At 34.6% G+C, this 27,739-nt stretch overlaps 1 protein-coding gene across 4 annotated transcripts in view; it reads right to left on the reverse strand.

Annotated features, from left to right (window-relative positions):
* EPHA6 (EPH receptor A6) overlaps positions 1-27,739 on the reverse strand; it is a gene marked incomplete at its 5' end in the record, with an annotated part of 845,284 nt that overhangs the window by 458,402 nt on the left and 359,143 nt on the right. For all 4 annotated transcript variants that reach the window (XM_082625310.1, XM_082625308.1, XM_082625309.1 and 1 more), the window contains one exon: positions 26,033-26,368. In XM_082625310.1, coding sequence (XP_082481436.1) covers positions 26,033-26,368 — 336 coding nt within the window. The remainder of the gene's footprint in view (positions 1-26,032; positions 26,369-27,739) is intronic.

The raw sequence follows: 27,739 nt of genomic DNA on the forward strand, positions 1-27,739 counted from the left end.
TTTTGTTGTACATCCTTTTCCATGTTTTGAAAACAGTTATGATGCCTGGATGTGCAGCCAGTATCACTGCAATCAGAAAGTAAGAAGCCAAGAACCTTTGCATGATAGAGCAGACATACAGAAAGAGCCAAAAGTGATGAATTATCACTGAATAGTTCAACTGCCTCCAGCAAAACTTTACCTCCATTCTTGTTACATGAGAAAAAAATAAACTCTTTTTTGTCCAAGGAACTCAACCAGATTTTCTATTACTTTTAGCAAAATACATTGCTAACTGGTAGAATTATTTACTCATCTTTATTCTCTCCATTTCCAAACATAATTCCCTGGGAACCTCTCTATTGCTCAGAAAACATCTACTGAGTATTTGTCCTAGTTAAAAGAGTAAAGAAGATTTATACAACTTTTTCTTGGGCCTAAAATTCCCCCAATTTAACCCTACTTCACTGTGATAATATGTTTAGTGATTTTTAAACTTAAATATGTTAATCTTCTTCCATTTGGGTCAAGAGAGTAAAATGAAAACAAAACTTCCTGAGGCAAAGTAAGTAACTTCAAATTTAAAATATTAAATGAAAATAGATAGCAAATGTAAACACAAGGTTTTTTTTTTTCCATTTTTTCATTCACTCATTTAGTCCATCAATCAATATTTATTTGAAGGTCTATGACATGATACATACTGTATCTCAGGAAAGATGTGGTGAACATATATATATATATATATATTTTTTTTTTTTTTGCGGTACGCGGTCCCCTCACTGTTGTGGCCTCTCCCATTGTGGAGCACAGGCTCCGGACGCGCAGGCTCAGCGGCCATGGCTCACGGGCCAGCCGCTCCATGGCATGTGGGATCTTCCCAGACCGGGGCACGAACCCGTGTCCCCTGCATTGGCAGGCGGACTCTCAACCACTGCGCCACCAGGGAAACCCGGTGAATAATATTTTTGTGTTATTTCCTTCCACCCTTTCTATTGATCTTAAACTATTATTCTAATAGGGGCTAAACTCTGACAGGCATTGTAAAAGCGGATCTAAACTGGATTATTGTTCTCTATTTTAGTAGGTACAAGAAAGTGTCTCAGGCTGCAAAGGACTGATCATCTGTATTTAGAAAAAAACATTAAGTGACTTTCTACCAATAGAGACCCCACAGAAAAAAATAAGAAGAAGAAAAAGAGAGAGAATATACTACATTTATTTAAACTGACTTGTGGAACCATTTGCTATTTAGTTGCCTTTTCAGTCAATGGAATGTTCCCAGGTATAGGAACCCATACTCACAATTTGAATAAGCAAATAAATGTAACAACAAAAAATGTAGTCAACTAATTTTCACTTAATAAGTAGATTAAACTCATATTTCAACACTAAAATAACAAATTGTTGTGGTTACAAAACACTAACTACAGATCTCAGTAGTTCTGCCTCTGTTTCTATTTCATGACAAGACCTCTTTATTCCTATTTATTTCTAGTGGAAAATGGAGTATAAACTGACCTTATACATAAATAACTTTATCTATATGCAAATCATCTCACGGAAATCTCTGGTAAATACTTATGTACAGGCCCATCTTTAAAAAACTACAAACCAGGGCTTCCCTGGTGGTGCAGTGGTTGAGAGTCCGCCTGCCAATGCAGGGGATACGGGTTCGTGCCCCAGTCCGGGAAGATCCCACATGCCGCGGAGCGGCTGGGCCCGTGAGCCATGGCCGCTGAGCCTGTGCGTCCGGAGCCTGTGCTCTGCAATGGGAGAGGCCACAACAGTGAGAGGCCCGTGTACCACACAAAAAAAAAAAAACAAAAAAAACTACAAACCAAATATCAAATTTTAAATTCTTTCTTTTCTTTGTGCTATATTTGTACCATACTTTCAGCTCATTGTTACTCATTTCCCAGGGATTTGTGCAGTAAATCAAGACAAGGTTAAGAAAAATGTTATATAAATGTCAATCTTTTTATCCTGATGGCTCAAATCAGTCCAATTTTATAGTCCTCTCTTATTGCGCCAATCTACCCAGGCTTTGCCAACTGCTTTTGAACTGGATTTACAAAGTTTTTAAGCAAAAATCAAATAAAGTGAAAGCTAAACAGCTGGAATAAGTTGTATTTGTTTGTGGTAGTGAAATCTCTACAAAAGCCTAGATTTATATTTTTTAAAAATGGAATCCCTGTAAATGATACTCACATGGAAATAATTCCTATTAAGTTGGAATACTAGTATTTTACTTATCTCATTAAATTTAACTAAGTTTTGTATTACTCATCCTCAAATGGAGTCTGGAATTGGAGGAACTGGAGAACTATACAATCTGACCATTCCTCATATTAGTTGATAGAATTTTAGGTAATAATAAAATTTCTGTAATCCACACTATGTATATGCATTTACATAAAAATTGTTCATTTTCTCACTAGTTAAGATTAACAATGCCTCACACTATTTTATGAAAACTAAAAGACTTAAATACTCTTCTTCATGTTCCTGTAATATTTAAAAAAATAAATTTCCAACTATTTACTTCAAAATGATGATTTCTAAGTGAAAGAAACACCTGTCTTCAGAGAATCTTTCATTTTCCTTTCTTCACATTTCAAGTATGGGCATATTAATCAAAAGCACCCAATTACTTTATCTAAGAACATAAAGCTTTATAATCTAGGGCAGGATTGGTAAACTATGGCCTGTGGGCCAAATCCAGCCCAAATACCTGTTTTGTAAATAAAGTTTTATTAGCACACAGCCATGCTCTTTCATTTATGTATCATCCAGGGTTGCTTTCCTGTTGCAAGGGCAGAGTTTAGTTGTCTGGCAGAGAATATATGGCCCACACAGCCGTACAGTTTATGACACTTACTGTCTGGCTGTTTATAGAAAAAAGTTAGATTGTAGGGGGATACATGAACAGATCTGGAATCTACCTACATAGGAACTTCACATTTTTTATTTGGAATAAATATTAGAAACTGTCCTGTTTATGTCATGAGAAAGCTTTGGTACAGGACAGAAAACTACAGTAATGGTCTAATTTCATCCAAATTTCTGGCCAGAATCAGAATGAGAACCAGGAGCTGAAGACCCTCAGTCTCATGTCCATCTACCACATTATACTCTCCTCTCTAGGAACATATACCTGATCTTATAATTTTTATTCTTTAAATTTTGTTTGACACTATTATATCAAAAGATGGAATTATACAGAAAATAGCTTTGATATATCATGCAAAATTCTATAACTTAAAGATTTTTTTTTTTTTTTTTTTTTCTTTTTGTGGTATGCGGGCCTCTCACTGTTGTGGTCTCTCCCGTTGCGGAGCACAGGCTCCGGATGCGCAGGCCCAGCGGCCGTGGCTCACGGGCCCAGCCGCTCCGCGGCATATGGGATCCTTCCAGACCGGGGCACGAACCCATATCCCCTGCATCGGCAGGCGGACTCTCAACCACTGTGCCACCAGGGAGGCCCAGATATTTTTTATTCTACATTTTTACAAACATATTAGCAAATAAATTTAAATGCATGAATTCTTTATTTAAATTATTTCTTAAGTATAACAATGTTTTATATCTTTATATATTTTAGTAAGTTATTATAAATGAAGAAAAGTGGTCTACTGTGAATGTGTTGTATTGCAAACCTTATTTGCCTAGGTATACATATCCTCTTTAAGAAGAAGGCATTTAGTAAATCATCACAAAAATTTAACTTAAAAGTACATCCCTTGGCTTTCTATCATGTTCCATGTTCTGTTTCTGTGCCAGTACCATACTGTTTTGATTACTGTAGCTTTGTAGTATAGTCTAAAGCCAGGGAGCCTGATTCCTCCGGATCCATTTTTCTTTTTCAAGATTGCTTTGGCTATTTGGGGTCTTTTGTATTTCCATAAAAACTGAAAAATTTTTTTGTTCTAGTTCTGTGAAAAATGACATTGGTAATTTGACAGGGATTGCATTGAATCTGTAGACGGCCTTGGGTAGTATAGTCATTTTAACAATGTTAATTCTTCCAATCCAACAACATGGTACAGTAAGTCCCCTACATATGAACGAGTTCCATTCTGAGAGCACTTTATAAGTCCAATTTGCTTGTAAGTCCAACAAAGTTAGCCTAGGTACCCAGCTAACACAATTGGCTACACAGTACTGTACTGTAATACGTTTTTAATACTTTACACACAAATAATACATAAAAAACAAACAGACACAAAAAATAAAGTAAATTTTTTAAATCTTACAGTACAGTACCTTGAAAAGTACAGTAGTACAGTACAACAGCTTGCATACAGGGACTGGCACTGAGTGAACAGGCAAGAAGAGTTACTGACTGGAGGAGGGAAAGGAGGTGGGAGATGGTAGAGCTGAAAGATCATCAGCAGTAGGAGACCGAGGGCAAGCTGCAATTCCACTCATGCCTGACATTGATGGCACAGGTTCTGGTTCCTTGCTAGATTCAATTCTATCTACCCTCTCGAAAAAACAATTCAGTGATGTCTGAGTAGTAGCTCTTTTTTTATTGCCATAGATGACACAGTAGTACTGGATTGCATTCTGAACAGCTGCTGCAACCTTTGTGTACCATTCTACATTCGCGTTCTGTGCCTCAAAAACTAACAGTGCCTCCTCAAATAAAGAAAATCCCCTTGCCATTTTCTGCATTGTGAATCTCTTTGGTTATTTAGTTACTTCTTCCTCCTCTTGTCTCTCTTCATCCTTTCTCTGGGCCTCCAATTCCATCGGGTCTTCATTAGGAAGCTCCTCCTGTTGCACAGCAACAGTACTGTACAGTAAAGTACACAAAAGCACACATCCTTGTAGAGGATGCACACAGGTGACAATGTACGAAACATGAACTAATTTACGTGATTGGACATGTGAACACACATTCACATCTTTGAAAGTTCGCAACTTGAAGGTTCGTATGTACTGTATATCTTTCCATCTGTTTGTGTTGTTTTCAACTTCTTTCATCAGCATCTTATAGTTTTCAGGGTACAAGTCTTTTGCCTCCTTAGGTAGGTTTACTCCTAGGTATTTTATTCTTTTTTGATGTGATGGTAAGTGGGATTGTTTCCTTAATTTCACTTTATGATCTTTTGCTGTTAGTGTATAGAAATATACATATTTCTGTGTATTAACTTTGTATCCTGCAACTTTACTGAATTCACTGATGAGCTCTAGTAGTTTTCTGGTACCACGTTTAGGATTTTCTGTGTACAGTATCCTGTCATCTGCAAACAATGACAGTTTTACTTCTACTTTTCCAATTTGGACTCCTTTTATTTCTTTTTCTTCTCTGATTGCTGTGGCTAGGACTTCCAAAACTATGTTGAATAAAAGTGATGAGAGTGGGCATACTTGTCCTGTTCCTGATCTTAGAGGAAATCCTTTTAGCTTTTCACCATTAAGTATGATGTTAGCTGTGGGTCTGTCATATATGGCCTTTATTATGTTCTGTTCCCTCTATGCCTGCTTTCTGAAGAGTTTTTATCATAAATAGGTATTGAATTTTGTCATAAGCTTTATCTGCATCTACTGAGATGATCATATGGAACAGGATAGAAAGCCCAGAAATAAACCCACACACCTATGGTCAATTAATCTACAACAAAGGAGAAAAGAATATGCAATGGAGAAAAGACCATCTCTTTAATAAGTGGTGCTGGAAAAACTGGACAGCTACGTAGAAAAGAAAGAAATTAGAAAATTCTCTAATATCATATACAAAAATAAACTCAAAATGGATAAAACACCTAAATGTAAGACAAGATACTATAAAACTCCTAGAGGAAAACATAGGCAGAGCACTTTTTGACATAAATCACAGAAACATTTTTTGGATCCATCACCTAGAGTAATGAAAATAAAAACAAAAATAAATAAATGGGACCAAATTAACCATAAAGGTTTCTGCACAGCAAAGAAAACACAATGAAAACACAACCTACAGAATGGGAGAAAATATTTGCAAATGATGTGACTGACAAGGGCTTAATTTCCAAAATATACAAACAGCTCATGCAACTCAGTATCAAAACAAACAAACAACTCAATAAAAAATGGGCAGAAGATCCAAATAGACATTTTTCCAAATAAGACTACAGATGGCCAATAGGCACATGAGAAAATGCTCAACACTGCTAATTATTAGAGAAACGCAAATCAAAACTACAATGAGATATCACCTCACTCCAGTCAGAATGGCCCTCATCAAAATTCTACAAATAATAAATGCTGGAGATGGTATGGAGAAAAAGGAACCCTTCTACACCATTAGGGGGAATTTAAATTGGTACAGCCACTATGAAGAACAGTATGGAGGTTCCTTAAAAGACTAAAAATAGAGTTACCATATGATCCTGCAATCTCACTCCTGGGCGTATATCCAGAGAAAACTCTAATTTGAAAAGATACATGCATCCCGATTTTCACTGTAGCATTATTTACAATAGCAAAGACATGGAAGCAACCTAAAGGTTGATTGATAGATGAATGGATAAGGAAGACGTGGTATAAATATAAAATGGAATATCAGTCAGCCATAAAAAGGAATGAAATAATGCCATTTGCAGCAACAAAGACGGACCTAGAGATCATCATACTAAGTGAAGTTAGCCAGACAAAGACAAATATCATATGATATTGCTTATATATAGGAATCTTAAAAAAATCAGATACAAATTAACTTATTTACAAAACAGAAAGAAACTCACAGACATATAAAACTTATGGTTACCAAAGGGGAAAGGGGGGTAAGGATAAATTAGGGTGTTGGGATTAACATATATACACTACTTTATATGAAACAGATAACCAACAAAGACCTACTGCCTACTGTATAGCACAGGGAACCATATTCATTATTTTGTAATAACCTGTAAGGAAAAAGACTCTGAAAAAGTCTATATATGTATGTGTATATATATATATATATATACATGTATATACATACATATATATATATATATATATAAAACTGAATCACTGTGCTGTACACCTGAAACTAACACAACATTGTAAATCAATTATATGTCAATAAAAAATTAGAATAAATAAATAAAGTTTAAAAGTGCATTCCTTTATTTAATCATATATTCCTTTATTCAAAATGTTTATGAATATTCCTAGGTGCTAGGCACTGTATTAGGCCCTGAGGATACAGTAATGAATTTGATTTATTTCTAACTACAAAGCAGGAACCATTTACGCTTGCTGTGTCAACACCTTTAAACATTTGTTCTTTCAAACAATTTTGACATGTTTTATAATTCTCCAGAAACATATGTTTAAGCCATGCTCATGATATAGGTATGGCCATTAATAAATATAAATTGATTCTGCTTAGCAATTAAGATCACCTTTTAAAACAAAATGCTGATTACACAGAGTATTTTAATAATTGACTACAGTGAAAATATGAAAATAACAGATATTTGAACTGTAAATATTAGCTAGTTTTGCAATGGAATTTTATATCAATACTAACTCACATATTTATTTAGACTATCTAATTAGAAAATGGTTAATGAATTATTATGAAACTGTAACTTAAAAAAATTCAATTATTCTTCCATTTTGTGTTTCAGTATTCAATAAACATGTCCTGGGTGCCTAGTATGAACCAGGTTCTATTCTAGGCACAGGGAATATAGCAAATAAATATAGCAAATAAACATGATAGAGGTCCTTGCTTACATGGAGTTCACATTAAAGTTGGTGGGAGACAGAAAATAAACATTTGAGTAAAATGGAATATGGTGATAGTGTCATTAAAAAAAAAAGAAGGCAGAGAATGTAGTCAGGAATGGTAGACGTGAAAAATTATAACTTTAACTAAAGTGGCCATACAAAGTTTCTGTGACCAAATGCCATTGGAGCAAAGACCTGAAGGAGGGAACAAAAAGGGCAGAGGCCATGAGGCAGGAATATGCCTGGGGTGTTTGGGCAACAGCAAAAGAGACCACGATGGCTGGGTGGAGTGCCTGGAGTTTTATCAAATATGTTTCTTTTGGAATTGACAAAATACATATATCTGAAGAAGTGTACCAGAGAATAAATGCATTTGAACTCTTCCTTTATTAAATATATCATTTAATTTTGTTTTTTCTCTAAAATTTATTAAATGTGCCCTATTATAAACATACGGATATTAATGAACAGCAAAAATACTTGTTTCAGGATTAAGAACTAACATTTTGAAAGATCTAAGAACGTTTTCTGTTTAAGGATAGAATTTTGTGTCCGGGGATCCTGTGATTTATTGACTTTCATTTCGGCAAGACATTGTGGTGAGAGGCTAGCAAAGTTCACGTGCTCCAAGGACAGGTCAAAAGCCTCCTGGAGGTTATACATTTACTGTGGTAGCTCACCATATTTCCTACAGAACCTGATAAAAAGCTACCTTAATCTTTGTATTTAATCTTTATTTTCTGAGGAAGATATGTTTCTGACTTGCAACAGGTAGAGAAGTGAAACAACTGATGTGAAAAAGTTACAACTGATAATTATTATTATTATTATTATTTTTTGCGGTACGCGGGCATCTCACTGTTGTGGCCTCTCCCGTTGCGGAGCACAGGCTCCAGACACGCAGGCTCAGCGGCCATGGCTCACGAGCCCAGCCGCTCCGTGGCATGTGGGATCTTCCCGGACCGGGGCACGAACCCGTGTCCCCTGCAGCGGCAGGCGGACTCTCAACCACTGTGCCACCAAGGAAGCCCGATAATTATTTTTATAACTACTGCTGCTCTCTCCAGGCCCAGGTTTCAAAAGGCAATGTATCCTAATGGTTAAGAGCACAGACTTCTGGGCCCACAATACCTGACTACAAACTCTGGTTTGTCTATGTCTTAACTGGGTGATGCTGACATTTTACTTAGTCTCTTTTTATGTCAGTTTCCTCAACTGGAAAATGTCTATAATGATAACTTACTGGGCTGGTTTTTCATTATGATTTAATATAAGTGCTAAGGACAGTGTCTGACACAGTAGGTGATTTTTAACTTTATCTCACTAAATGTAAGTTGAACTATATCTTTCCTAAGACCCATCTGAACTTCAAAGAACAGATCCTTTCTTGAAACATTTCCTCAAACAGTATTACAAATCATTAAGTCAAGTAGGAAATGACTTAAAGAAGAAACTGCTGTCTAATAAATATCTAAAGACAGTAAGGGCCATGGAGTGAAGGTACAGAAAAATTAATGAAGGACTAGTTAAGAATTTTGTGATTTATAGTATCTCTGGGTTTTTAAGGTCATATTCACTCTAGGTGCAGCTGTTCATTTTAGCGCTTCTGTCATGAGAAGAGTTGACAGACATTCTAATAACTGGTCTGCAGTGGAAGAGATATAGGTACCTGGGCCACCTACTACCTCATCCACCATGTAGGTACTAAGATTCTGATGCATCTGTGAATTCACTTCCTGTTTTTAGACTAGCAAAGCTATTCTCAGAGGAAGTCTCCTTTTCATATACCTGCACGCATTTAAACAGATGCATAATAACCCTCACCCGCCCCTCCCTTTTTTTTGTACTTGAACTAATCATTATTTGTACATCTCTATTTTCTAATGTTTCCTATGGGTATTCTGTTACCATAAAACACATCTTTATGATGCCCTTTCCAATCAACATCAGACTATTTGTTTCAAGATAGTAATTAACTTCCTGCTTAATTTGTCACACTTAATTTGAAACTAGGCATGCAAGGCTATTAAAACCTGTGGTTGTGGTGTTTGCCCCTGGCTGAGGCAGTAGCCACTGGCAGCCTTGATTCATCACTCTTCATTTAAATTCCTGTGCCAATGATTTTAGTTCCTAAATGCTGTGACTGGCATTTTTGGATTTCAAAATCAAAGTGAAAATAAGCTACAGTTAAGAACTCAACAGCTCAGATCGATGAAAAACGGTTTTATAACTGAACACCCTGCAGTTAAATCCTAGGGGCTTGACCAAAAAGTGCTTAGTGGTCAGAGATGTTGCTGTGGGAAGACAAGTATCTCACTCTAATGGCTGTTTATAAATCACTATCAAACTGTACACCTTGTAACAGTGCCATGTAAATTTGCTCCCAGATGGAAACTATTTTTTGCTAAACTTGCTTCCTTAAAAGAACAACCCCCCAGAAGTAAGCTTCTCCTTCTGGCAAATCTCATCTTTGATATTCTACTCTTTTTATCCAGCACTGCTCATGTTTGAGGAAGCAGATTATAACACAGCTACTAAGACCTACTCCATAATAGTGTGTACAAAATGCCTCCTAAATTGAATGAGCATGATTCTATAACTTTCTTATTAAAGACTGACTATGGTGTAAATCTTGATTTATTGAAAGCTTCTTCAGATATACACTTGAAGAATTAGGCTTTTCTACAACCCTGCCAGAAACAAATTGTGAAAATTTGTTCCTCCTGCATGGCTTCATAATCTCAAGGCTCAACACTTCTTACATGGCAAATCCAAATGATCTTCTTCCTTTTAGGGTAAAGCTCCTCCAGGAAGTATTCCAGCTCAGTTAAGCTTTCCTCCTCTGAACTAAAGCATTCACAATCTGATTCTTATAACTTAAACACTTAACTTAAAAATATGCTTCTTTTTATTTTTTGCTAGCCTTTCTCAGACTGCTAACTTTGTCTCCTCAATTAGAGTAAGTAAGGCATTTGAGAAAGCCACAATAACTTCTTCCTTTCTTATCAATACTATATGATGAGCCATAGTACTAATCATGCATTATGGCTTAATGAATGTTTGCTCGTTCATTTATTAAACAAGAATTTACTGAGCTTTATACCTAGTACTCTTCAATGCTCCAGGGATAGAGTGACCTGACTAATAAAATACAGTGGAAAAGTTCAGCCCTCATGGAGCTTAAATTTTACTGCTGAAAGACTAAATTATATTTGGAATTTATCATATCATGGAATTAAGTGACAGAATAGAGAACACATGCAAATCAGTTTGAAGAGTGACTTAGATACAGTCTTGAGAAATACATGATCAAAGCAAGTGGTAAGCCAGAAAAACAAACAAACAAAAAAGAAGTTGAAAATGACAGAGACCAGAGTGTGGGGGAAAAAAAGGAAAGAAAGGAGAGGAGGGGATGACATTTTTATTTCTATGCTTAAACCATGAAAATTTTATCTATTTACACAGTCAAGTTTCTAATGCAATACATATTTTTATTTTCCAAATAACAGATTTTTATTTCTTCTCTCTGAGAGTAAAGTAATATGAACTTGAACATGGGATGAAATATTACTGAGATACTTCTTCTTTACCTCTAAAAACAACTGTACAACTTGAAGTCACCATGGCAAACTTCCAATAATACTGTAAAATATTACAGAACGAGACCTACAGCAAGAGCTGTATACGTGGAAAGTTACAATGAGATTTTTAGGGAGGAGGTTTCTTTTTACTGGAGGTGTCAAATTCATAAACTGTGTTATTTTCTTATTTTTATTATGTCAAGTCTTTGGAATTATATAGAACACTGATTTTAAATATAAAAGACTGTGCACATAGAATGTTCATCATGTTATTCAATGGAATTACTGAATATTAGAGTGCTCATCATGTTATCTAGTGCAATATACTGATTTTGCAGATGAAGAATCTGAGGTCCAGAAAGATTAAATAACTTGCCTGAATTTACACAGCTGGATAGTAGCAGTTTAGGGACTAGAACTCAGAGCTGATCAGATTCTGACCAGCTGTTTCCTGTCTCTCTATATGACTAAACTACTGGACTTTTCAAGAGAATAAAAAAATGACATTATGAGCTACAAATTCATGAGAGTGCAGATGGTAAATAGCAGACTAAACTATGTACACAGGATATGAAATTTGGTTTTATGGAAAACCAAATAGACAATAATCTCTCCTGTATATTTTCAGGGCATTCTTGCTTAGGTTTACACAACTGAACACTATGCCTTCTGTAGGTCTGTTCCAGAATGATGAGCCTACGAATAGAATGCTTATTGTTGATGTCCTAAGTGAGCACTTCATGACTAAGGGGCAAAAGTATCGAGGTATTAAAGCTTTAAAAGGTTCACTTTATGTATGGTAGAAATTTGTGTGTGTGTGTGTGTGTGTGTGTGTGTGTTTACATACCCATCCTCTTAATTCACTAATTTATTTAGTAAATATTTAATGTATAGTTTTATGTGAAATGTGTCATGTTAGGCCTTGGGGATATGAACATTTATGACAAACCAACAGAAAAAATGGACATGCGATTGAAATGCAGAGCATGGTAAGTACGGAGACCGGGTAAATATAAGGAGCTATAATAGGATAATCAGGGCCAGATCATGAAGGACCTTACAAGTCACTTTAGAGAACTAATCAATCATAAACCCACCACACAGAGAGAAAAAGTACCAACATTAGAAAATTTTGCTATTAATTTTCTTATGACTATTTGTGTACATCGGTTGTTTACATAGTTGGGTGATGATGTATATAGTTTCCAATCCTGCAGTCCTTATAGTACTGTCAGCATTATTCTCATTCATTAAACTTAACATTCCATCTTACAGACATAATACATTTTACTCGCTGTTTATCTTTCATCACTTAGGATATTTATACATTTCCTTATTATACATAATGCATGTTTGTACACACATATAGTTTTTCTATATGTCATCTTTCCTAGATATTAATATAGAGTAGTGGATTTAAAGGATATAGTAATTTTAAGGCACTGGAAACACATTGCCTTATAATTTTGTAGTTTTCCTGTAGTGACGTGGGAGTTCTGACCAAATCATACTCTAAGAATACATAAGCATTACCATTTACCAAAGAAAACTTCACAAAAACAAAAACACGTCCAATTTGATTAGAAGAAAATTACCTATCATTTTAATTTTCATTTATTTGAACTTTAGCAAGAATGAAGTTCTTTTTTAATGCATATTAGGCAACTGTATCTCTTCTAAGAATTGACTGCTCATCCTTGCCCATTTTACCATAGCCTATTCTTCACAAGTATTTTACCCAGCTTACTGCTTATTTTCATTTTATTTATAATGAATTTGATATGTGAAATTTCTATTAAACTCATCTGTCCTTTGCTTTGTAATTTATTTTTATATGCTTCTCTATTTAGTCATATATTTACCTATATTTACTTTTTCTTAAGATGTTATGTTTAACATTTATCTGTTTAATAACTTGGGATTTCTTTCAGGTATTTTCTTAGTTAAGCATTAACTTGAAATGTTTTAAATAATAAGTTTCCCTCAATACATTTTATTCAGTGATGTATACTTTCCCCATTGATTTTATATGTGTTCTTTATCCTATATTAAATCTCTCCATATATTAAGAACTTTTTTCAAGGCTACCTCTTCTGTTCCTTTAATCAGAAACTGTTTCTATCTTCTCCTTAGAAATACAAATTAGTTCCTGAAATGTAAGCTAATTATTCATTCATTGATTTTGATTAAATATACTTTTCATGTTTTAAGGGATGTACTCAAATGAGAACTCATTTTTTGAAAAACCATGTACAAATGAAGCAGCACTACATTTTGCAATTATGTAACACCTTCACTGTCCTAGCAATAGATGATATTTTCAATATACAAGCACAATGCAGTGAACTTTTAGATAATATTATGGAAACCTGATGCCATACTTCCTAAGAAAACTTTTACAAAGAAAATTAAGCAAAATTTCAGTGAAGAAATGGAATCATGAGGAAAGCAATTAGTTCTTGAAATATGAAAATATAAAAATAAAGAAAGCAATTTTTATGCAAAATCCAGTTCAGCAATACCATCTGTTTGCCATGATTATGTGTTAAGTTTAGACAATGTATAATCTGAGTTTTTGCTTGGTTGTTATAAATCCCAAACATATATACTCTTCTAAGTTATCAAAAAATTAAGCAAAAATAATTTTAGCATCTTTTGACCCTAAAATTAGAGTTATGGGTTAATATCCAAAATACATAAACAGCTCACACAATTCAACATAAAAAATAAATTTAAAAATGGGCAGAAGACCTGAACAGACATTTTTCTAAAGAGTACATGCAGGTGGCCAATGGGCAAATGAAAAGATGATCAACATCGCTAATCATCAGGGAAATGAGAATCAAAACCACAATGAGATATCACCTCACACCTGTCAGAATCACTCTCATGAAAAAGAACACAAATAACAAATATTGGCGAGGATGCGGAGAAAAGGGAATCTTTGTACACTGTTGGTGGGAATGTAAATTGGTGCAACCACTGTGGAAAACAATATGGAGGTTTCCCAAAAAACTAAAAACAGAACTACCATATGACCCAGCAATTCCAATCCTGAGTAAGAAAGAAACAAAAACACTAATTTGAAAAGATACATGCATCCCAACGTTCATAGCAGTGTTATTTACAATTACCAAGATACGGAAGCAACCTAAGTGTCCATCAACAGATGAATGGATAAAGAAGATGTGGTATATATATATATATATACAATGGAACACTACTCAGTCATAAAAAGAATGAAATTTTGCCATTTGCAACAACATGGATGGACATGGAGGATATTATGGTAAGTGAAATAAGTCAGACAGAGAAAGGCAAATACCGTATGATAACACTTATATGTAGAATCTAAAAAATACAACAAATTAATGAATATAACAAAGAGAAACAGACTTACAGATATAGAGAACAACTCTCTACCAGTTGGGAGAGAGAAGGAGGGAAGAGCAATATAGGGGTACGGGATTAAGAGGTACAAATTATTATGTATAAAATAAGCTACAAGGGTATATTATACAGCGCAGGGAATACAGCCAAATTTTATCACAACTATAAACAGAGCATAATAACCTTTGAAAACTGAATCACTATATTGTATAACTGTAACTTATATAACATTGCACATCAACTATACTTTAATAAAGAATAATAGTTTTCCCTACAAAATCAAGTCCCTGTTGGCCAAATTTACATCAAACAAAGGGTAACTCCTCTCATACTCTGCTTACAGTACCTCTGATACCACGAAAAACTACAATGGATTTAAAAGTCACATGAAGGCAAGTATGTGACTTCTATACCTTCCTCTGAGACTGTGAGCTACCACAAGGGAGAAAAGAAAAATTTATGGAAGTAGAAAATAAAATTCAAATTAATAAGGGAAATGAAAAGAATTGGGACATTTGTAGAGAACAGCTTAGAGAAAGATAGTTAGTTCTAGATCATAGTACAATAAAGAGGAGTTTGGTCTTAAAAGGTTATAAAAACTTTAATTCTTCATGTGTAAAGAAAGTGGATATATCAAGGATGTATCATAAAAAAAGGTCTATCAGAATTAATTGCAATTAGGTTACTTTATGCATTTCACCTAACATTATGGATTCTTTCTTTTATTGAGAAAATTAGAATAAAATTTACATTATATTAAAATTTTTAAAAAATTATTTCTAACAAATAAATAAGTAGAAGTAATCTTAATAAAATGTTCTACTGATGGTCTTCCCATCTACAAAGAGTGATGACGCAGAGAAAGAACTTCTAGCTCTTGAAGTGCAATTTATTTTTTGTATTTTCTTCTTAAATAGGCTAATAGGCAGAAGGAAGATTTTAGACAAGATACATAGAAGACCACCCTAAAAGAGTCAGTTAAAATATACAAGAGAATTGGAGCTCTTTCTTAGCGGTCTTTGAAATGGGATAAAATAACATTTATTTATAATATAAAATATATTTATCTATATAATGTTACTTATAACATTTATAAGAACATCTTGCCTGATGACTTGTAGCTGAAGTCTATATTCTCTTGAGATCCTTTAAGGCATACGAAAATTGTCACCTTATAAGTATAAAACTAATATGAACTGGCAGCAGTTAGGTTAATAAAATTCAGATGTTGGAAAACAGTTTTTTTTAGGACATAATTTTCCATGTCAGTTATCTTTAAATTTAAATATATAATTAAGTAGAACTTCAAATAGAGTTTAATTGTCCTGCTCTTAATAGAAGTATCTCACATTTTGGATAAAACAGCTAATTAGGAGTCCACCTGCCAGTGCAGGGGACGCAGGTTCGTGCCCCAGTCTGGGAAGATCCCGCATGCTGCAGGGCGGCTGGGCCCGTGAGCCATGGCCGCTGAGCCTGCGCGTCCGGAGCCTGTGCTCCGCAGCGGGAGAGGCCACAACAGTGAGAGGCCCGCGTACCAAAAAAAAAAACAAAAACAAAAACAAAAAAACAGCTAAATAAAAACAGCAGTTGAACATTTTAAATATTCAAAACTGTCAGCACATGAAATATTTATTCTCATAAAAATAGAATGAGGAACCTATTCTCAATTTCTAGAAATCTAAATGTGCAATTCATATCTACAACTGACCAACATTTATCTTTATAAAAAGTAATAAAAAATTTTAAAAACATAAAATTATGAGATAGGACATAGCTATCAAATGAACTTATCAAAATATAATCTAAGGACTTCCCTGGTGGCACAGTGGTTAAGAATCTGCCTACCAATGCAGGGGATACGGGTCGAGCCCTGGTCCGGGAAGATCCCAATGCCACGGAGCAAATAAGCCCATGTGCCACAACTACTGAGCCTGTGCTCTAGAGCCCGTGAGCCACAACTACTGAGCCTGCGTGGCACAACTACTGAAGCCCGTGCGCCTAGAGCTTGTGCTCCGCAACAAGAGAAGCCACCGCAATGAGAAGCCCACACACCACAACTGAAGAGTAGCCCCCGTTCAACGCAACTAGAGAAAGCCCGAACGCAGCAACGAAGACCCAAAGCAGCCAAAATAAATAAACAGATAAATAAAAATTAAAAAAATATATATATATAATCTAAAACTCATAGAAAGTAGTCAATCATTCACTATTTATATAAAACAGCCTTGAAATAGGAAGTCAAAAACAGAGGACATCAATTCACACAGGCATTATAAAGTAAAAGGTAATCATATCTTAGAGATTTAGTGATTCAGCAAAAGAGTAAAATAAGTTTTTACAGACAAAACAAAATGGAATGAAAAGTACATTTCTATTCACATATTATAGATATATTTATCACCCTTGGAATATTAGCTATTTGCTTTAATGAGAGATTACTTAAGAAATGTGTAAGCCGGATAACAATTTGAAAGGATGAATACAAATAATTCAATGAGTCATGTCATAATTATTTTGAGAAAAAAACACTTTTATCTCAGGGTACACCTTGGAAATGACTCAATAAAACAATACAGAGCAGAGGACAAAGGTATCAATAGCTATGAAATTTACCCTTAGGTCTATTAAAATTGCAAAATAATTAGAAGAGCATTAGGCAAATTATAGAACTACCTTTCAATTTTTCTGTTTTTAATCTTTTATTACTAAAAGCTTTGCTCACTGTATAACAGAATAAATACGTGGCCAAAGAACTAGTCTCTCTTTCATAAAAACAGAGAAGTGAAATGTCAACATTCACCACCTGCCATATCACTATTTAATCATTTATTACTTTATACATATTTTAAGGACTTGTGTACTAAGTAATATTTCAGGCACTCATTTCTTGCAAATGCATATTGAATCAGATATTATACGTTTAATTAGTCTTTATTTAGCTAAGCTCTAAAGAGTCTTAAAGAATGAAAGACTGTTGACTGCTCTGTAGTAGATACCATGTCTCAAACATGCATCTATTTTTCACTACATGGCATACAGCACACTACTTTGCACATCATAGTTACTGACTATAGTTGTTTGCTGACTAACACAAAGAGGTAAATGGGAAAAACAACGACATCACTATTTCGTAAAATGTTTTCAGGACCGATTTCAAGAGTGTGTGACTTGCCGCAGTTGCACGGCTCCCTGAACCTGTTTAGGGTTTAATGCTCAGCTAATGTCATCTTGAAATTCTTAATAATTTTATCTTTAACTCATGTTTTGTAAGTGAAGTCTGATGGGACAATGGAGTGTGCATTGGGAGCTTGAAGCCCCGGCTCTAGGCAAGGTCCAGCTTCTGGCCACTCCCCCTCCCCACATTCCTGGGGATGTGTTTTCCCTGTCTTCCCCCCCTGCTCTCTGCCAAGCAGTCTTCTACTCCCTGCACTGCCCACGGATTGCTGCCATTCTCCACCTGGGTTAAGTGACTTTGTTAACTTCTGAGGAGGGAAGACCACATTTCTGGGTTGTCCCCGGTCTCTAGTGGGGATCTGGGCATGTGCACAGAAGGGTCTAGGTAGGGCTCTCTAGCACTGGAGAGTGGAGTGTAGAGGAGTGAGTGAGTGAGTGAGTGAGTGTGTGTGTGTGTGTGTGTGTGTTGGCTGTCTCTGTTCTGCAGAGGCCACATTTTAGTGAGGGCAAGCTTCTCATCCACTCCATGCAGGTAGCCAATAGTTTCTGGGAAGGAGATTCAAAGACCCTTAGGGTTCTCCCTTCCACTGTGGGTTTGGAAGCCCTGGGAACCTGGAGGTGTCCTCAGTCTCCCTACAAGTATTCCTGTGCAGAGGGAGGGCCTCTCGACTGGATCAGTGCCTGGGGACACCCTCTCTTCCTCTTTCCAAACTTTTTGAGTCTGTATTACATTTGCCTGCTCTGGTCTGCTTGAGATACCCTTGGGTACTGGGGATAGGGAATGGTGCAGGACTCTAGGAAAAGAACTGTGATTTCGATGATTTCACAAATGAGTTAAATGCTCTTATATTTACATTTAAAGATAGCATTGAGCAATTAAAGAGGAATGGTAAAGTTTAAGCTAATAATTTGAAATTTACTTTTTCTTTACTTAGAAGGACATTAAATGGCAATTTAAAAAGCACCATGACAAGTTGAGAGACAGAAATTGCAGAAGGAAAAAGCTTTATATGTTAGTACCTTTAACGGCCCCCCCTTTTTTTTTCCTGTCTTCTGAACAAAGGGTCCTGCAGTTTCATTTTTCACTGGGCACCACAAATTATGTAGCTGGAACTGACTGTTTTAGAATCCAAACCAAATAGAAAAGTGCTGAGGAATACATGAAGGAAAAAAAAAGCTACTTAATCTAAAGATGCTATATGGAATTTCAGTCTGATTAAAAGGTCAGCAATTAGTTTTCAATCTTTACAAACTATTTATTAAGTATTAAGACATTTCATATTTTAAACAATAATTAGAATAATCTATCAACCTTGAAAATCTTTTAGTTTTATTCTCACATTATCCAAAAAAATCTTTATTAATATTTACTTTGAAGTAAAAGGGACTTTTAGAAAACATCCCCCCAAAATGAAAACCTAGTTTTTAAGAGCAACCACATTTAAATCCAATAATCCAGTTATCCAAATCAGTCAAGTTATGCAGGCAGAGTTTAGTTAATGAAATTAAATTGGCGCCCATTTTCAAAACAAAGAATTGCATTGAAAATGAGCAATGTGCTAGACAGTTCTCAACCATAAAGTAGAACCTTACATCATGACAGTCATAGATTATGCAAAATGTGATCATATGCATTTATCTTCACTGCTAACCAGATTTATTTTTATAGGATTTAAAATTTTTTACTAAACAATCTCTATTACTAATTTTCCAATTTATATGGAGAAATGCCATTAAAATTGTTAATGTGGTTTTGGAGGTATCAAAATAGCAATAAGATCTAATTACTTTATGCTAAAGAAAACACTTTGTCACCTTTCCTGAAAAATGCACAAATGAGAATTTCTCAGAGAAACAGCTGCCGACTCTAAAAGCCAACTGCTTAAAATCAAGTTTCGGATTAAACATATTTTTCTAGCAATGTACAATCACCAAAAAAAAAAAAAAACAACCCATGATTGCTACTAAAGGATGGTTTAGTGTTGATTAAAACCTTTTATTAAAAATTCTATAAGAACAGCACCACAGGACTTAGTGAGCATGAAATTTAGTACATGCTAAAGAATACATGCGCAATAATACTTTCCAGTTACTTTCTAGACAAATTCCTGGTTAAATTTAAGGCTTTGCCCTTTTAATTCTCACTGCCTGGAATACTCTTTTATATATTCACAGGGTTTTCTCTTCAATTCATGATCCGCTCAAGTGTTATATCAAAAGAGGTGTTTTTGGTTTTCCTATGCAAAATGCCCCTTCCCCATCACTTCCAAACCTCTTACTGTGTTTAGTTTTTCTTCATGGGACATATCACTTCCTGACACTAAAATATAATGTCCTGAACGAAGGGACACTATTAACGGTTTGTCCTTCTCCTTTATTGCTATATCTCTAGCACATTGAACAGTTTCTGTCAGATAGTAAATATTCAATAAATATTTTTGAATGAATGAAATAATAAATTAATGAATGAAAGATTAACTGAGACCATCTCCAATATCTGTTAATGCAGTTAACAGAGATTTATTAGGTTATAGTCAATGTAGGTTGAGGATATGTTCAGTCAAATAACACAACATCCTTGTTCTCAAGAAACTTTCACATTGGTCAGGAAAGCAACTATTAAAAATATGACTATGATCCAGTGAGAGAGAACCACGTGTGTTCTTGTACACAAGTGACTGGGAACAGTTGAATTTCTACACTTCTTGACTAAGAGCTGAGCCATTTACCAACTTCAGGAAACTCACTGCTAAGGTCAAGAGCCTTTTCTATACCATTCGTTTACTCAAAAGTTGCATGCCACAAAAAGACACTAAACTCGGGAGTAACTTGATGTTTCCCAGGACTAAGCACAAAGTTTACAATCATCCAGACTCTATCATAATTTAATATTTGGCTGGACCATAAAGTTATTTAGTTGTGATTAACTAGACTGACATTTCAATTATCTTCCCTACATAAAATATTCAGTGCACTTTTCAGAAGAAAAACACTTTTCCTAGGAGATAGGAAAATTTTATCCTTCAATACAAAGTGTCTGTGGCTTTTGAATATATAATTTTCTTATGTTTAAGAAATACGAAAAATACAAATAGTATAGCATCACCCTTAGCTTCAATTACGGTTATTGCTTTTTTTTCTTTTTTAACTTATCATGCCACTGGCTTATATTCAGTATATTTTTAGTAAGCATTTAAAACTTTTATACTTTGAATAGACTTGCACAGGTTTTAGAAAAAAGAATATCCACTGTCAAGAATTTTCAAAACACAGTGAGGATTATGAGGAATATCCAGACATAAAATAAATTAAAATACAGATATAAAGATGAGTGAATGTTTATAATGTCCCTAGTTACCTACTGTAGCAACATGCAAAAGGTTGCTATTTGAAATAGACTGTATATTCAGACTGCAGTGAACTGTAAATCAAATAGACATCTCAAGTTTATAAATATATGGAGACTTTTGTTGATTTAAATCTATTTTCAATGTCAGTTCAATTAATTATTGCTACCTGAGCAAATATATGAAATCTGCAATCAAAATGTAAGCCTAAAGCAAGACCTATACAGAATAGTCACCCATTGGCAGAGACAGGAGTGTTGAATATATATTTTAGGAAGCTGAAGGACTGGACAAACTGCTTCTGACAATAATTGCTTTAAAGATCCTTTAGTAAATATCAGCAGAATTGGTTTGTAACTTAGCATGTCTTTCACTTTGAACATGGTCCCTAAAGGTTTTTGCACACATCAGGATATCTACAAACACAATTTGTTTCAGGCTGACTATCCATGATTAACATTTTCCTTTCCTGTCTATGACCTGAATAATTCCTTTTACTCAACTACACATCTTAGTTTTTCTATCATGCACTGAGGATTAAAATCAAATGTTTTCTAGGTGTTGCTTTCTTGTTCTGTTCTCTAAATGAACCACCTTTAAAGACCATTTAAATAAACTATCAAAATAGAAGGTTGCAAAAAAGCTTTTAGTGATTGCAGAAGTCAGTTAATTAAGGTTTATTGCAAAGATTTCTAATTATGAGAGTCATAGTCTTAAATCTATAACCTTATTTATCCAACTAGAATCAGGATAATCAAGGAATGTTTTTCCTAACTACAGCTAAGTGGTTCTAAGTGATTTGGAAATTTCTTTTTTTTTTTTTTTTACATTTCTGTAATTGTAAGCAGACAGCAAACAATTAAGTCAAGGTTGTTTAATGGGGTTTCCTTAATATTTCTTAAGTATGAGAAAACACATATACATATAATCAACTACATGAAAAAAAAGGTAATTTGAAGCAAACTTCCTCTTTATCCTCACGTTCCACACTGTGCGCAGAATAGTAAAAACATAATTAATGCAATTGTCTATATTTTTCGGTCTCTATTATTTTATTTCCTATTTGTACAAGGTTGCTCATGTACAATATTATTATTCTGCTGATTTTCTTTTTCCCTACCTCTGGCCCTGATGATATATCAGCATCTTCTGCTAAGTGGTTGTTCCCCTAACTTGTCTTGGCTATTTTGCAGACACCAACTCATTTCTCCAAATTTTAGTTAAATCTTCAGTTCCTTCCCCAAATCCTGTTGTACCTCTGCAATATATCAACTTGTTAGATGTTCTTGGGTCCATTATTCATCAGGGCCTAATTCCTCAATTGCTCAACCTTTGCTTGGTTCCTTCTACTCAGCATTCTTTCCCTTCACCTGGCTTCACGTGGCCTACTCATATTCTACTCATCTCTCAGAACAGAACTTAACTTAATACTGCTTCCTCAGGAAAACCAGCCCTTATCCTCTAGACCTGAATAATACATGCTCTCAGAGCACCCTGAGCTTCTCCTTGGTGGGACTTATCACAGTACTAATTATGTATTTGTCAAATTATTTGTTATCTGCCTCCCCACCAGGGTGTAAAATTCACAAAAGCTCGCTCACCACTGTACATATGTTGAATAAATTAAAGGCTTATTAATAGCTCATAACACTTTTCTATTTTAGTGTGAAAACAATGATATGTAACCTACGGATAATGAGACAAATAATTTACTGTGGTCCCCTCAGTCCAACAAAATTGTAGTGTGTTACCCTGTAACTTTGGACAGTGCCTCTTGAGTCACTTCAAAGAGAATTTCCAAAGATACCCAAGTGGAATGATGGCAAATCCCTCCCTCTGTCTGCAACAGTAACACTGTTATCTTATTAAGGCTGGCACACAATGATGACAGCTCAAGTCTGGTTCTGGGACACTCCAGTTTCTATAAGCTCCTTTTACCCAATACTAGGATCTGACCCCTTCTGATATGAAGAGAGTAATGGATACATGCACAGATTGAATTATTTCATAATGTTACCCTTGACTGGAATATCTGCATTTTTAAAGGTATGATTTTCTAACATCAGAATTTCAGACACAAGAAGAGAAGACCTTCTTGGTGCCTCTTAAAATTATGACATGGAGATAAGTGGCTCATACGTGTAAGACTAGTCATAATATTTTATAAAGCATATATGTGGCAATATTTTAGCTCAGTTTAGGACCTTGATGTACTTTTCAAACAAAATTTAAATATATTTTGATTTTTCATTATAATTTATAACTAAAACAAAGTTGAATTAAATGAACAATAATTGTGTCTCAATATTCTTCTCAAAAATAAATGTACTGGGGAGGATTATTTAATAATACTGTCCCCTACCAGAATGTATAGCCTCAATATATGGATATTGTATCTTGTTTCATGCTTTGTATAATTTCTGTCCTTATAACAATACACTTTTAATGAATTCTCTCATTTTCAAAGTGGGAAACAGTTCGTATCCTGCCCTTCTGCTAAATTAGAAAAATAGCCTAAATGAACTCTCTTCTAATCCTGAAAGACTGCTATGTATATAATGTATGAAATTATGTAAACATATTTACATATATATTTTACTTAAAGTGATATATTGTTTTTATTCCCAAACTTAATTATTTATACCCTATAGTTAGAACAGTTGTACTGGACTATATTTTTTTTTAATCAAGTGGCAGAAAAAAGGCTTAGAAATAATCTGCTAATGCAGAGAGAAACAGAAGACCCTATCGGTTTTATGCTGAAGACACATCTGACAAGATTTTGTTCATACTATGGGAAAGAAGAAAAAAAAGAGAAAACAGGAATTATACTTTGAACAATCATAAAGCAAATTCTATGATGTGGAGCAGTTTGCTAGATGAAGAGGAATATTATACAGTAAATACAAAAATGGTGATTCTACAGTATTATTTGGCTTTGCTTTATTAGATGCATTTCTGAAGATTATCAGCAAAGTGAACTTATATATATTATTTTGAATAAAATAGTCACATCCAGTTCAAATATGTTTTTAGTAGAATATTTAAGTTTCCTTCCTGTATACTTTATAGGTTTAGCAGTGTTTTTTTCACTTTTTATTTTGCAATAATTATAGATTCACAGATATTTGCAAAAAAAATGTATAGTAAGGTCCCATACACCCTTTACCCAGCCTCCCCCAATGCTAACTACTTGCATAACTATAGTGCAACAGCAAAACCAGGAAATTGACATTGGGAAAATCCATAGAGCTCGTGTGTGTGTGCATGAACGCATGTTGTGCGTGTAGCTCTTTGCAATTTATTACGTATCTAACTTCATGTAACTACCACCATAATCAAAATACATAACTATATTATTACTACAAGGCTCCCTCCTGCTACCCCTTCATAGTCAATCCCTCTCTCCCTAAGCCCTAACCCTTGTCCACCAAGAATCTATTCTCCATCTCTAAAATTATGTTATTTCAAGAATGCTATGTAAGTGAATTATACAGTATGCATCCTTTTGAGATTGTTTTTTTTTCACTCAGCATAGTGCCCTTAAAATTTACCCAAGTTGTGTGTATCACTAGTTTGTTCCTTTTTATTGCTGAATAGTATTCCAACATCTTATATATATTTCTACTTTAAATATCACCATAGCCGCCATAATGCATGATATGGGCCGAACTGCATCCCCTAAAATCCATATGTTGAATTTAGCATGTGACTGAATTTGGAGATAGATCCGTTAAAGATGAAATTAAGGTAAAATGAGGTCATATGGGTGGGATTTAATCTGTCATGATAGTATCCTTACAAGAAGAGATTATGACAGAGACATGCACATAGGAAAGAACATATGAAGACACAGGGAGAAAATGGATATCTACAATCCAAGGAGAGAGGATTTAGAATGAAATCAACTCTGCTGATACCTTAATCTTGGACTTCTGGTCTCTAGAACAATAAGAAATAAAATTTCTGTTGTTTACACCACCTAGTCTGTGGCATTTGTTATAGCAGACCTAGCAAACAAATATAGTGTAAAAGAATAGAATAAAACATATAAAACAATACTTTCTTCTATAAGACAATCACTTCTGTATCAACGTAATTTATGAATGCTTCTCAAAGGGAGTTTTAAAAATCTTTGAAGCTTTTCCTGTATCATGCTTTGTGATAAATTACGTTATGGGGGGAATTAAAGAGAATATATACTTAAAAAAATCATAGGCCTATTCATGCCTAACTACATTGCAGTAAAAACCTGTAGTGTTAAAAGGGACCATTTAGCTGAAAGCAATTGGAGTTTTTAAAAAAGACAGTTTAACTATTTTTTACACAAAACTGCACCTAAACAACAGCATTTAGACACATTTCTGGATATTTTTTGCTGTTTCTTTTAGGAGTGGATTATGGTTAGGCTTGCTGGCTGCATTATTTTTACAATATAGATATGAATTATAATTAGCATAAATTCTTACTATTTGCTTATTTGACATGGAAAAGAGATGGCTGCATAAGTACAGCAACTGAATTTCAATTCATGTAGCAACATTTTATTTATGTCTGATGTTTGTTGGTAAGTAATATGGACTTGCTCATTAAGATATGTTAGTATAGGATTATATCAAAAACATAAATGCATAGATATTAAAGAGAAGCTTTATATCTAATTGACCATACTACTAAGAAGTAATATCAAAAATATCTTTCTGCACCTTGGGAAACAATAAGAAACAACCAGAAAATCACCCCTATAATGTATAGAGGGTACAACTGCACCTCAGTGAATATAGGTCCACCAGGGATATTAAGCATCAAAAGGGAATTATAGATAAGTTTTGAGAGAACAACAGTGGAACTTACCATCTTGATTCGTGGTCACTGTAATAGCTGTGAATGGCTTGGGAGAAAAACTCAACTCAGAAACTCCATTCATGGCTTCTATTTCAAAGGTGTAATTCACGTGAGGCACAAAGTCAAGTACTATCACGGAATTGTTGATCAGGCCAGTATGTCTTGGGATGAAGCGGAGTCCTCCACCACAGTCCTCACACTGGCTGGTGTCTAAGCCACATTTCTTACAGATTACACTGTATGTGAGATCTTTTCTCCCTCCTGTGTCACTTGGTGGGCTCCATTCCAAAATAAGGGCCGTTTCATTGATGTTAAAAACCACATTCCTAGGAGCTGAAGGTGGCCCTAGAGAAAGCAATTAAAAAACAAATGTACATGTATAGGACAATGAATTATGGTGCTAACTTGAAAACGTCATCAATAAACATTTGCTGGTCTTTTATATTAGTTTGAGCTCTTTCTTCTGACGGAAACCATAAAGAAATATGGTTAAAAATATCTGAGTTAGTCTAGTAAGAGTGGAGTCTTAGGGGTGAAGATGGTCTATATCTTAACTTTTGGTATATGAATTTCAATATTTAATATCAAAAGCCACAGATCTCCATAAGATACAGTAATTATACTTTTTAAGTTTGTTGACTGAAAATATATAACAAAACATTATTTTAAATTATGTGATGGTTTTAAATACATCTTAATAATTATATCATTTTAAAATTTTGAAAAAATAGTAGCATGCCTATATAAAATATGCTGTGTTCAGTCTTTCAGTCCTCAAACTATGCTTGATGTATAACTAAAACTCCCATTCATTTTTCTGGACAATCTCTTTAAGAATCTTTTTCTCACAGGCTGAGAATAAATGGCCATAAGCTCAGGGTGGACAGACAGTTTGGAAGAAGGGGAAGAGGAAGGGAAACTGGAGGCAGCATAAAGGCTTTTACTAGGTCCTGCCAATTTCGTGGGGGAAAAAAGCTTTATATGGAAGGGATAAAAGGGGGTATACATAAGAAATGACACCTAGACTTTTATTTAGATTAACTTTACTAAACATAAGTAAGTGTGTCCTTAGAAGCTTATAAAGAGACCCACAGAATCCTCTTATTCGTCATCAGGAGTGCACAAACCATGTTTCTCATGGATGGTGGATGAGCATCTGCTCTCTTTTTTCTCATCATTTTTCCATACGGATCACACTGCATAGAGAATTTATATCCTTTAACTATTCCAGCCTTTTCTTAAAATTGTGTCAATAATCTTTTACACTTATCCGAGTCTTTCAAACCTCAGTTTCATATCATTCACTGAACAAATATTAACTGAAGGTCTACTAGGTGCCTGGCACTGTGCTATGTGCTATGTTGTGAAATACCACAGAATCCTTTCTGTAAGAGACTGTGCTTATGACAGGTATTTTGAAAAATAATTTATTGCATAAATAACTAATTAATATTCCTGCTGTATTTTAAAAAGCTTAGTTTTAAGAAATCTAAACAGCTCTTTAAATTTCTGCTATCAAGAAAATTTGCTTAGAAGGAGGGAAAGAATTCTCTGTGACATTCTTTCCATAGAAGGAAATTCAATTTTTGATATAAGCTTCTTTTGGATTTCAAGATATGGTCATTCATTCATTAAATATATATTTTTTTAGTGACTACCATGTGTGCCAGATATTCTGCTAGATCTTGGGCTTACAGCATGAATGTGATAAAAGTT

Source organism: Mesoplodon mirus, assembly GCF_964341445.2.
Source record: "Mesoplodon mirus genome assembly, chromosome: 6".
In the NCBI taxonomy this organism is placed as follows: Eukaryota; Metazoa; Chordata; class Mammalia; order Artiodactyla; family Ziphiidae; genus Mesoplodon; species Mesoplodon mirus.